At 22.9% G+C, this 12,724-nt stretch overlaps 2 protein-coding genes across 2 annotated transcripts; both read left to right on the top strand.

Annotated features, from left to right (window-relative positions):
* The first annotated feature begins 234 nt into the window (after positions 1-234).
* On the top strand, positions 235-7,464 carry Hrd3 (HMG-coA reductase degradation 3). The gene is made up of 7 exons (XM_011502667.1): positions 235-436; positions 3,161-3,835; positions 4,105-4,352; positions 4,583-5,062; positions 5,389-5,617; positions 6,084-6,490; positions 6,824-7,464. Exons 2-7 carry the CDS (start codon positions 3,343-3,345, stop codon positions 7,256-7,258), a joined length of 2,292 nt encoding a protein of 763 aa, XP_011500969.1. The 5' UTR covers positions 235-436; positions 3,161-3,342; the 3' UTR covers positions 7,259-7,464.
* A 1,015-nt stretch (positions 7,465-8,479) lies between these two features.
* LOC105364677 (spindle pole body component 110) lies at positions 8,480-12,000 on the top strand. Its single transcript, XM_011502666.1, has 6 exons — positions 8,480-8,613; positions 9,206-9,475; positions 9,739-9,892; positions 10,710-10,959; positions 11,360-11,659; positions 11,821-12,000. The coding sequence occupies exons 1-6, from the start codon at positions 8,502-8,504 to the stop codon at positions 11,995-11,997; spliced, it is 1,263 nt and encodes a 420-aa protein (XP_011500968.1). The 5' UTR covers positions 8,480-8,501; the 3' UTR covers positions 11,998-12,000.
* Positions 12,001-12,724: the final 724 nt, after the last annotated feature.

The following is a 12,724-nucleotide window of genomic DNA, read 5'->3' as shown; positions in this document are numbered from 1 at the left end:
TTTATAGCTTTTTCTTTTTTTCTCTCAATTTAAATATGTATATTTATATGAATTAATGTGTTACTCTGTATGCATTTTGTCTTTTTTATTATAGGATTCGAATCTATGCTATACGTGCTAGTATTGATCTTTTCCGTAATACTCGTAATTCACTATTTACTTTTTTTTTGAGAGTAGAAACTGTCTTAGTCACTAATAATTTCATTATTTTCATGACAAATTGTGTATGTATCCGTCTCTTTTTTTTTAGATGCGTGTCTCTTCTGTCCTTGCCACGCTGTATCTCTCTACATGCAAATGTTTGCATTTTATCCGCTTTGAGTGAATAGACTCTGATATCGTAAACATTTAGATCTTTTTATTAAGTTTAATATATGTTGTTTAGGTATTCACCGTGTATGCTGAGAGAATAAATAAAATGCGACTTACAAGAGAGGTTAGTTTCAATTATTATTGGTTTGAATTAATTAAACACAATTTCGATCCTTATGTTTGTACGAAATGTTTTTATTTCGTTGATAGTCAGTTCAGAGTTAATGGTTTCGCCAAGTAACGACAATAATGTCTGTGACATCAACATTCAACATTAAAAACAATACAATGATAATGATAACCAATTCAACACTGTTAATCGATCGTTTTTTATTGATTTTTATTATAATATATGTGGTTTCTAGTTCAAATATATAATCGAGATTCGAAATGCTATCTAATTAAGAGTAAATATTGATACATTTGTGTAAATATTTTAATAATTTTGTCAAGAATTTTTGTTTATATGCTTATCGATACCATGAATTCCTTTATTTAAAAAAATTTGACACAAGTAAACAAAAAAAATTAACTTTTTATATTGAAACATATAGTGATTGCAGCTTATTTAAAATGATTTGTGGTTATACTAATAGATTATAATTATTAAATTTAAATGATAATTAAAAAATGTTTTGAAAAAAAGCAATTCATAAAAATGGTTCATTATGGATGTATTTTGTTTTTAATCTTAAAAAATTATAATAATTATATTTGCTAAGATGAGTCATTAATGACTACAATGTTGTATTTAGCTACAAACTTTATAAATAAATTATTGATAAAATTTTAAATAATTGTATAGAGATGATCTGTATTTAAATAAAGTATATATGAATCATGACTTATAATTAAATTAAATATGAAGTTTCATATCTCAGCTTATTAATAAATTTCTAAAAAGCAAATTATAAAATTTTAATTATATTAATACTATATATGCTAGAACTGAAAATGAAAAGATGAAATTATATAAAATTTGATTTCACTGGTATATATTAAAAAAAATTTCACTGGTATATATTTATTATCATATTTTATATATTAATTGAATTTTATATATAATTTTACAATTGAAAAAGTTTTAATATTTAATAAAATGCATAATTTAATTTTGTTAATTTTAATTTCAATCCTTTAAATGAATATTTAAATTAGTGACTATGTAATAATTATAACTTTGTATAAGTATAATCATTCTTCAATTTTTATCAATTTAATGTTTTTTTATCATAATGGCTTTTAATTTAATTTTTAAATTTCTAAAATTGGATCATCAACTTACATTTCCATTTTAATAGTAATACATTTTTTAAAGTTTGGTTTTTGTTCAAAATTTTTATATATGATTTCAATTTGTAATATGATTTTTTATTTTGATTATACATTGCATGCAATAAATTATATTTGAATTTTAAGTCTTATTAAAAAATTTCAATATTGATTAATGTATATCCTCATAATCTTTATGTATAATAAATGTTAAATTACAAAGTTTACCACATCGAATATATTTTCTATATATTTTCTATTTTTAAGATAATCAAACAATAATTGTTAAGAATTTTATATTGAAGAAGTTAAAATGAATTTTTTTTTGTATTTAAACAGTATTACTTTTTTTTTAAATAGTAATATATGTAATATAAATTTATGAATTAAATACATCTCATTATTAATTTAGTTTACTATATTTAGTATTTGTTCCTTTATCACTTATAAAAAATGAACATAAAATGTATTCAAATACATATAGTATTTCAATAATATCAGCAAAATATAATTTTACATAGATTATTTCTGTAAAATAATTCATATTCTTTCTGATTTTATTTTTAATTAATTTTAAAACTGACGAATATATAATATGAATCTATAAGTATATTAATATTTGAAATCTGAATATTAATACAGTATTAACTTTAATTTTTAATATAATTATTTTTATTACTTTAAATGTTTTAATTAATTATTACGTTTCAATATTAGCTATATCTTTAATGAAGCAAAGTTTGATTATTAAAAAACAATAAACTATTTTAAAAATTCTTTAATTATTTTTTACTTTTATTATCTATTTTGCATGTATGAACGTCTATACAGCTAAACATATAATTTGCAATTTAAATATTTACTTATTAGAGTCAATTATAATAATTTATTGAAAATTATAATAGAATAAACAATCTTAAAATTTTATTCAAAATAAAAATCTATTGAATTCATTGTTGTATTAGTTAACGACAATTGCTAGATTTCATTATTTAATATTTATTGATATTAATTTATTTTAAATAGAAATTTAAATTCAAAATATTTAAGTGACATCTAGTGTTATTATTAGTAACTGATAAGACAAGGCCGCAAACTATCTATTTTAATAAATGAAACTTCGTATGAATATTTATGTGTTCGGTACTGAAATTTATAATTTTATTTTTATATAAGTTAGTTTAACCAGTGAGTGATGAGTACTCGTTGAAAATTGTTTTTGTAATATTTGATTACTATTATATTTTGTAATAAGTAATATTTATTATGTTTTACAATAGTAAATTTTAATACACATAGTTTAGGATATTTTAAAGTAAAAATATTTTTGAATATATTTATTTTTGGAAACTGATCTTTAATAATTTCCCATAAAACAAATCAATTCCATGAATTACTGCAGTTGAAATGCTATATGTTAGTTTGTATTTATTGAAATGATTGCTATTGCACGACTAATAACTGATTCGGCAAGAAATTTTTGAATCATTTTGTATAGAATCGGAATTTAGATGTTTTCAGTATGAGGTATGTTTATCAGTAATTATTTTAATGATGATTTTTTTATTGATTTTAGTAACATTCTTATCAGTAAATATTTAAAAATTACGTGTTCTGACGTGTCAAATTGACGTAATTAATATTGAAGTAATGGCAGTTTGGTAGAATGTCCACGTATATATTGGCGTGTAATCAAACAAATCGCAAATTGTCGACTATGTAATATGAAACAAGATACATAAAAAAACTTTTGAAAAAATGAAGATAGCATATGTTGCAACAACTTTTTTATTAGCATGGATAGTGCAAGTCAAGGCAGAGACAGATAATGAAGTAAAGTTAGAACAGAAGCAGAAAGATGTTAGCAGTGTTAATCCACAATCTGAGTCTAAACAAGATACTGATGAAGATATTGCTACAGAAGATTTAGTTTCTATTATTGAACATCTAAAAGAAATGAATGCTCTTGGTAATACAATTATATCATTACTACCACCAGTAGATCCTTATATAAAGAACAAAGATGTTAAACAGCATAAAGATAACCAAAATGAGAATTATCCAATTAAAGAAGCAGTAAATTTTTTGATGAAAACAGCAGTAACAGAAACAAAGAATGTAAATAATATTGAAACTTCTGGACAAACTTTGTTGATAAAAGAAGAGGAAACAGAAGAATGGAATGGTGAGAAATCAGATGATAATGTTTTTGAAAAAAATCCAGAATCAATGACAAGAGAAGAAAAAGAAGGTGTGTATTTAAACATATATATATATATATATATATACACATATTTATTTATATATCGCTACAGTATTTTTCAAATTTATAAATATAGAATTTATGCAAGGTATAAAATCTATTTATTTTAAATAATATAAATTTCAAAATAGAAATTCAAAGCTTATTTTATTATTTTCTATTATTTTATTTTTATTGTAAAATAATTACTTATTTAAATTTAATGTATATACATGTAAAATATATTATTTTTCATGAATTTTCATTTATTATTATAGCGGAAAATTTATTTGAAGAAGCCAAAAGTTTATTAAATGCAACTCATGCAAATAAAGCTTTAGCATATAAATTGCTTACTGGTGCAGCAATATTAGGTCATAAAGAAGCTCGTTCTATGCTAGCTTGGGCCAAGTTACTAGGAACTCATATTGGTTTTTCTTCATCACGATCATCTAGTCAAGATATAGTACTTGCTGTACAAAAATTTGAAGAACTTGTTCTAACTGGATTGCCTTCTGCTCATATGGTACTTTATTTTTAAAATTAAATAATTATTTTTATGAAAATGTCAAATATTAAATGCATAAAATTATCTCAATATGTCTATGATCAATATTTAAAAAAATCTTAATAATTATTAAAATTTATTGAAATAATTATAAAAATGAAAATATTAAAAAATTGAAATAAAAAGTTCTTTGTATTTTTAGAATAATTAAATTATTCAAACTTAATTTAGGAACGTAAAAATTTTAGGGCATTGGATTTTTATATGCAACAGGACTAAGTGGTGTAAATGCATCACAAGCTAAGGCTCTTTTACATTATACAGCAGCAGCTCTTGGGGGAGATATTCGTGCACAAATGGTCATGGGTTATCGATATTGGGCAGGAATAACTACTCAAGCATCCTGTGAAAATGCTTTGGATTTTTATCGTAAAGTGGCTAACAAGGTTGCTGAAGATGTATCATTAAGTGGTGGTCCAGTTGTGCAACGTGTGCGTCTTCTTGATGAACATGAAAATCCTAATTACAGTTCTGGAATTTTCGATCAAGATTTAATAGAGTATTACCAGTTACTTGCTGAAAAAGGTGATATACAAGCTCAAGTTGGTTTAGGTCAACTTCATTATCAAGGTGGAAGAGGTGTTCCTATTGATCATCAACGAGCTCTTCACTATTTTCAAAATGCTGCTGATGCTGGTAATCCAGTTGCAATGGCCTTTTTAGGCAAGGTGAGTTTTTTAATTTAAAAATTTAAGTAGCTACTTTTTGTATTTGATTACGTTTTAATAATATAAACATTTTGCTTAGAATATATTTTACTAGCACTTTTTTTATTTCTAATAAAGTACTCTTGCTTTACATACAGTTTAAAGTAGATTTTTTTGTATTTTAATGTAATATTTTTTTACCAAATGTTTGAATACTAAAAATATTTAATTTAGATTGAAAACATAAAATTAATTAAAAATGATATTGATAGCATTTTATGAACTTATATGAATGTGAAAGTTTATTTTGGTATTCATATAATAGAAGTCTGTAATTTTTTATTTAGATTTATTTAGAAGGCAGTGACATTGTCAAGCAAGATAATGAAACTGCTTATAAGTACTTTAAAAAGGCTGCAGAATTAGGTAATCCAGTTGGCCAAAGTGGACTTGGTATAATGTACTTGTATGGAAGAGGTGTTGAAAGAGATCCAACAATAGCACTTCAGTACTTCAACCAAGCAGCAGAACAAGGATGGGTAGATGGACAATTGCAACTTGGAAATATGTATTTTAGTATGTATTATTTTAATTAGTGATAACAAATTTATTTAATTTTTATACAAGATTTTCCTTTTTATTTTTAAAAGTAAATGTTATTAAATTTATTTATAATAAAGGCGTAAAGAAAAGACTGGTAATCAGATAATATAAATGTATAATCTAAAATTAATCCAATTTTAATGCCTAAGTTCTTTAGAAAACAGAAGTAATTTTTTAAATATAATAAAAATTTTGTAATTAATTAAACATGTGTAGTATATTCTATATTTTGGAGAATATTTTATAATTGGTAATATTATCTGTAATAAATTAATAAATTTCAATTAGTACTTTAATCATTGATAAAACTTATTATGTAATGTCTGATATGATAAATATGATTATATATATAAAAATATTTCGTTAATAATATCTGTAATATAAGTAAACAGTCATTTTTAAATAGCGAGTATGGTACATTTTTAGTATTTCTTTTTAGGTGGAACAGGTGTAAGACGTGATTATAAATTAGCTAACAAATATTATAATTTAGCAAGTCAATCCGGTCATGTGTTAGCTTTCTATAATCTGGCACAAATGCATGCAACTGGTACTGGTATGATGCGTAGTTGCTCGGCGGCGGTGGAACTACTAAAAAATGTTGCCGAACGGGGCAAGTGGAGTGACCAATTAATGACTGCCCACGCTGATTATAGAGAGGGTCGAGTGAATGAAGCTTTCGTTACTTATTATCTTTTAGCTGAGATGGGATATGAAGTGGCTCAAAGCAATGCAGCTTTCATATTAGACAGAGGTGAAACGAATATTCTCTCAGAGGAACAAGGACTCATTCGAGCTTTATCGCTCTGGGCACGAGCTGCTGCTCAAGGATACTCTGTTGCTCAAGTATTTGTTTATTTATTTATTTTTCATTTTTATGAAAAGATTTCATTGTTAATATAATAATTGTTTGGTGAATATCTTTAATTTCATTTAATTATACAATTCAGTTGTATATTTCTAATTATTATAACTTAATGAAAAATAGTAAATATTTTGTTGAATTTTTCACAATTAAATTTATCTACAAAAATTAATCTTATATATAGTAATAATTTGGAGTTAAGTACTACTTTCATGAATAAAAGTTCTATTTATTATTTTAATGTATCAAATATAATTAAAGACAATGAATAACATTTAATATTATCTACATTAAATTATTTAATTATATTGTAGGTGAAGCTTGGTGATGCTCATTACTATGGTAGAGGTACAAAAGTTGATTATGATCTTGCAGCAAGTCATTATCGATCAGCCTCAGAGCAACAACATAATGCTCAAGCGATGTTTAATCTCGGTTACATGCATGAATGTGGGCTCGGTTTGACAAAAGATCGACATCTTGCTAAACGCTGTTATGACCTTGCGGCTGAAGCTAGCCCTGACGCTCGCATACCAGTGGCTCTTGCTCTTGTTAAACTCTTTATTCTGTTTGGTATCGATTATTTGCAAGGGTTAAGTGCGTTCAAACAGTTAAGTACGTGGGATGAGTCGTTCGTTCAAAATTGGGACCTGTACCTTATTGGCATTTTTTTTGGTTTGCTTGGCTTCGTTATTTATTTTAGAAGACTTCAATATTCGGAACAAAGGCGGGTAGCTCCTATAAACTAAATGCTGCACAAAAACTAGTAGAAGCAAGTATATCCATTAATAAATACAAGCTTAAAGAGCCAAGTTAACACCAAACATAGGATCAGTTTTTTAGTTTTTTAAATGAAACGTATACATTTATAGAAAGTATTGTCAATCTAGAATTTTTAGAGAATCAAAGACAAAAGTTTATTGATTTTGAATATAGCAAATTACTTTTTTTGTGTAATTAAGAATTCAATTTAAAAAATAGATGATTAAAATTATATTGTATAACAAACATATTTGATTTATATCTTTCCTATTTTATTAATTTATATATTAAGCTGCTTTTATTAAGCTTTATTAAATTCGTATCAAATCAAATTGAACTGTTTTATTGGATTCTAGTTATCAAAAATAAAAATTTTCTGAATTTATATGTGAAACAAATAGATATTTGTAATACATAAATGTTTGGAAGTTGTTAATTTCAAATTTAGCATTACTTGGTAATTATGTTAATGATAATAATTAAATATAATATTAATTTTCTATAATTCCTGATTACAAATTTTTGTTAACATTTTTTCCAATATAGATATATCTAATTAAATACAAATAATCTCAAATAATAAAAATTATAAAATATTTATTATCATTGCTATTAAAATAAATTTATTGTTTTTATTTCAGTTATATCGATTCTTTGTATTGTATTATGCACATTCTTTGTAAAAAAACTTTGTTAATTCATAAAATAAATAAGATTCTTAAATTTAAATTAAAGTTTTTTTAAGATTATGTATAAGTTATTAATAATAATTCATTGTTGTTTCTATATTTATTTTAAATACATTGTACAAATGTAAATAAAATGAATATAGATCATTAAATATAATATTATTTTCTATTAGATTTTGTATTTATTTTATCGCAAATATATTTAAAAGTACATATGTGATAAAATAAAATCTTTAAATAAACATTTTTATATTAAAAATAAATGCATATAGCTGTATATTCGAAAAATATCACTTTTAAAATTTATTTTTTGGAATTTGTTATAAAAAAGTGGAATCATTTTTAGAATATTTTAATGTACTGTTGTGTCATTTCCATGACAACTGGTAGTATTGAATATAACAAATATTTAGAATACAAAATCTAACAATTTTAAATCGTGTATATAAAATTTTTTATATTCTAGAATTTTAAAATGTATTTCTTATTTATTTTTTAATTATTGAGCCTTAAACAAAAATTAACAGGTTTTCTCAAAAATATGAAGAAAAAAGGAAAAAAGGATAAACAACGAAAAAAGAATTTCCTCAGTGAATTAGAAATAGAGATTTATGAACAACAAATTGTTGATAGCAATAGGCAATTGGCAAGGTATATATTATTTTAAAAAATTAATTTTTCTATTTATTTATATATAAAAGTTATATGTTATAAAATAAAATAAAATTGAATTTAACGAAATAATATGTATTAAAATAATTTGTAAAAAAAATGATAAAATGTAAAGTATTTTAATTTGAAGATATAAATTCATTTAATTTATATATTTTGAAAATCAAATGATCGAAATGTTAGATTTTACATATATAAATAAATTCACTTATATATATAATTAAGTTAAAGCTGGTAAAAAAATACATATACTTAAAAGAAAAGAAACTTTATAATATATTTTTTATAAATAACTTTTATTTTATACAAGTCTACTTTTTATGTCTATATATTTAGAATTCAATATGCTCTTTAGATTTTATATTAAAAAAGAGTTTTTGTTTTTAACAAATATAAATTCATTTGCATTTGCAATAATGTATCCATTTAAGTTTGTTTCTACTTATGAAAATGCTTAATTAATAATATTCTGTAGATAAATTAAAATCTTAGGAATACATTATTAATTATTACAAAAAATTTGTATATGTAATCGAGAGCAACAGTTATTTGTAAAGAAAAAAATATTTAGATTACGAACTCATAATGAAGAATTAGAAAGAAAAGTGGAAAGTATCGAGAAGAAGCTAAAGGAGTTAGAAGAAAATAAAGCTGATTTGACATCACATTTACAGCAAGTACTACAAAAAAAAACAGAGGAAGCTCAGGAACTTCATGAGAGACTGATATCATTAGACAAAATACATAATGAAGAACAGCAACATTTTAAAAAAAAAGAAGAATTATTGGAAAATGAATTTCAGACTATGGAACATAATTTAATTGCAGAAGTTAAACTTGCTGGTAAAATAATTGTAGGATATAAAACAAAAAATATCGACTTATTATTCATTACATATTTTATATAATTTATATTTATTTAGAATTTTTATTTATTTAGGATTGGTAGGAAAAGTTATCAGAGTTTTTATTAGGATAATTTTTTAAGATTTTCTTAAGATAATTTTATTTATTATTTAAATATTTTTTTAATATTGATTTTATAAATATAAATAAATAAATAAATATATATATATATATATGAAATATTATTAACATATATTTAGCTGGAAAACTAAGTGCTTTAGAAGAATGGCGACTTAATCGTATTGATTTAATGACCAAATTTGAAGAACAAGAAAAAAATGTAAAAGAGCAGGAAATTCGTCATAAAAACATTCTTTATGAAGCTGAAAAAAGATTTATAATTGGTAAAGCAAGGTATTTATGTAATAATATATGTATCATTTATATGATTTTTGTATTAAGTCTAATATAATTAAAAAAAATATTTAAAAAATATGAATGTTATAATAATTCTTACACTGCATATAAATATGTTCTGATTTTTTTAACAAAAATTTTATCAATACTTTTGTACATAATTTAAAAATAAAGTAGTATAGAGATTCAAGTTGTTTCTAATAGCAAGCTTTTAGAATTGCTTATTTGAATAAATATGTATGAAAAGGTACAAATGGAATATTAACTTAATAACTTTCTATATGTTTTTGATCAATAAGTATTATTTATGATTAGTTAAAATAATATCTTCTAAGTTTATTTTAATTCTATTGATAGATATATTTATTAATAATGCAATAACATTTAAAAATAAAATTCTATTTTACAATTGACCAAATATTTTACAGTAAAATATTTTTTAGTATTGAAAATAAAGAAGTAAAGTTGATGAAGTTTAAAGACTGTTATTATGTATTTAATATATATATTCATATGCAATAAACATAAATCATAAATTTAATTATAAAAATGAAATATATTGTTATTATTCTGCATATAAGTAAATTGTTAAGAAATCGCATGTTTATCTCTATATTTACGTTCATATTAAATTATAAAATTATTTATAAGTAAAAAGTTCAATTTTAAATTTAAATAGAAGAATAAAAATAAAAAATTTATAATTAATCAATAAAGAATATACATTTATAAATGAAAGACGCATAATAATATGTTAATATTTTCATGTACATACTATACGGAGTATAATATGTAACAGTGTTTAATGAAACAGAATGCAGAATGAGCTGGATAACCGTCTAACAGAATTGTCGAAGAGTTTTCGATCTGCGACAGCATTGCGGTTAGCAAACACATCTCAACGTGCTATTTATGAGAATATATCGTTACATCAAGAGCTCAATCGTCTGCTAGGTCAATGTCGCATTCTTGACATCGCTGTGCAGAATTACAAGGAGCGCGAGCGCATCTGGCGACTTCATTCTTTGTTGTATGAGGCTGAATCCTGCTTCGCACTTGAAAAGGTTTATAAATTTCTATTTGTATACCTTATATATCTTTTCTATATTGTCTTAAGCAATTTTATCGATCTCAACTCATAAAATTCTCCAAAAAAGATAATTTAATGCAATTTCAAAATGAATTTGATTTTAAATTATTTACAATAGTTAGATAATAATAAATATAAATTATTTAAAAGCCTCAGGATCAATTAAAAAAAAGAATTTGATAAAATAATTTTCATTAAAAATCTGTAACCCGATGAAAAAGTCCTTTCTGTTATTACTAAAAAAATTAAGTGCTTAACAAATTTGAAAAATTACTCTCATTCATAATAAAATTAATTGCCTTTGATATTTGATAAGCTTATCTTTTAATAATATTTCAAGTCAATATAATGGAAATATAATTTAAAATGAACAGGTTGCAAGGCAGAATCGCAATATTGAATATTTAGCAATAGAGCATGAGCGCATGAGTCGAGTTATTGGAAGGATATGCAGGAGTGAGAAATACATATTGCATGGTGATAAAATACTCGAGAAGGCAAAACAGAGTTGTAATGAAGCACAAAACAAAATCCGATTCCTTGAACAAAGTATCGAGCTTAGTCAGGATAGTAGAGAGGGCTCCATGAAAAAAGTCTTTGACAATTGCCAGGAAATTCAAAAACTCAGTAGTATACTCTTCAATGTTAAGGAGACTATTGAACAAATTCTATTGGTATTTTTATCGATCTATAATTATTTTTGTTGCAATTTTTTGTTTTTCACTAAAATTTTAGTTAAGATCACACTTTAATCATCAAGATTTTAATTCATTATCATTAATTAATTTATTCTATGTAATGCTTATAGTTAAGGTACATATGCTTTCTTTTTTAGGAGCAAACTAAACTAACATGCACAGACAATGATTCCTGTTCCACACATTTCATTAATATAAAAGAAAAGTTTCTTCATTTGCTTCTTGATATGATGAAAAGTTATCAAGAGCAAGCTGTTGAAGATATAGAAGAAATAGAAGTAAGGCAAATTTATAATAATTGTAATGTAAGTTGACATTCAATTTATATGACAATATGTAGTCTGTAATCAAATTTTATTTTGTTATAGTACAAGCCAATTGATAATTTATATGAACTTGGAAATTTGGGTTTAATACCAACTTCATTGGGTATAAATGCATAAAATATAAATAAAATTGACATTTAGAAAAATATCAATACAAAAAGCTTGATTAAATAGAAAAGCAAGATAACAACTTTCAACAATTCTGTAATTAAATTTCAATATTCATGTTCTTGACAATATTATATCAAAAGTGTTTTGTATACTTTGTTTAATAATTTGCTTCATTATTAATGTAAATTTATAACACAAACATAAAATATATTATTTGTATGTATTGTGCATTAATTTGTGTAAATAAATAAATAAATATTAAAAATATGAGAATTTAGCATAAATTGTAAATCTTATTTTATTCATAATAATATAAATTAGTAAATATATTTATAAATAGCAAAAAATTGGAGATTAAATATTTTCCTACCTTATTAATAAAATAACTTACGTAAGATTAATTATAAAATTTATTACTATTAATCATAAAGTTTATGCAATTATTTTAAAAATATCCATAAATGTTTTGAAAAAACAAAATATTGAATTTTTAATTTATTTCGTATTAATAAACAAATGAAAAGCAGCAAGATTTAAAAATTTGTTAAAACAAGAATTTTATATTAAATTTCAAAAAATAAACAGTTTTATTATTTACAGTATA

Source organism: Ceratosolen solmsi, unplaced genomic scaffold, assembly GCF_000503995.2.
Source record: "Ceratosolen solmsi marchali unplaced genomic scaffold, CerSol_1.0 scaffold15, whole genome shotgun sequence".
NCBI classification, from domain to species: Eukaryota; Metazoa; Arthropoda; class Insecta; order Hymenoptera; family Agaonidae; genus Ceratosolen; species Ceratosolen solmsi.
The sequence above is the reverse complement of the archived record's forward strand: the minus strand, read 5'-3'. Positions and strand labels throughout refer to the sequence as shown.

What these genes read in the sequence shown, in the direction of transcription:
- Hrd3 (XM_011502667.1), top strand. Translation starts at nt 3,343, where the DNA reads ATGAAGATAGCATATGTTGCAACAACTTTTTTATTAGCATGGATAGTG. An exon ending in GACAAGAGAAGAAAAAGAAG is followed by an intron (nt 3,836 to 4,104) that starts GTGTGTATTTAA and finishes TTATTATTATAG; the next exon opens with CGGAAAATTTATTTGAAGAA. An exon ending in CAATGGCCTTTTTAGGCAAG is followed by an intron (nt 5,063 to 5,388) that starts GTGAGTTTTTTA and finishes TTTTTTATTTAG; the next exon opens with ATTTATTTAGAAGGCAGTGA.
- LOC105364677 (XM_011502666.1), top strand. Translation starts at nt 8,502, where the DNA reads ATGAAGAAAAAAGGAAAAAAGGATAAACAACGAAAAAAGAATTTCCTC. An exon ending in TGCAGAAGTTAAACTTGCTG is followed by an intron (nt 9,476 to 9,738) that starts GTAAAATAATTG and finishes ACATATATTTAG; the next exon opens with CTGGAAAACTAAGTGCTTTA. An exon ending in TTTATAATTGGTAAAGCAAG is followed by an intron (nt 9,893 to 10,709) that starts GTATTTATGTAA and finishes TTAATGAAACAG; the next exon opens with AATGCAGAATGAGCTGGATA.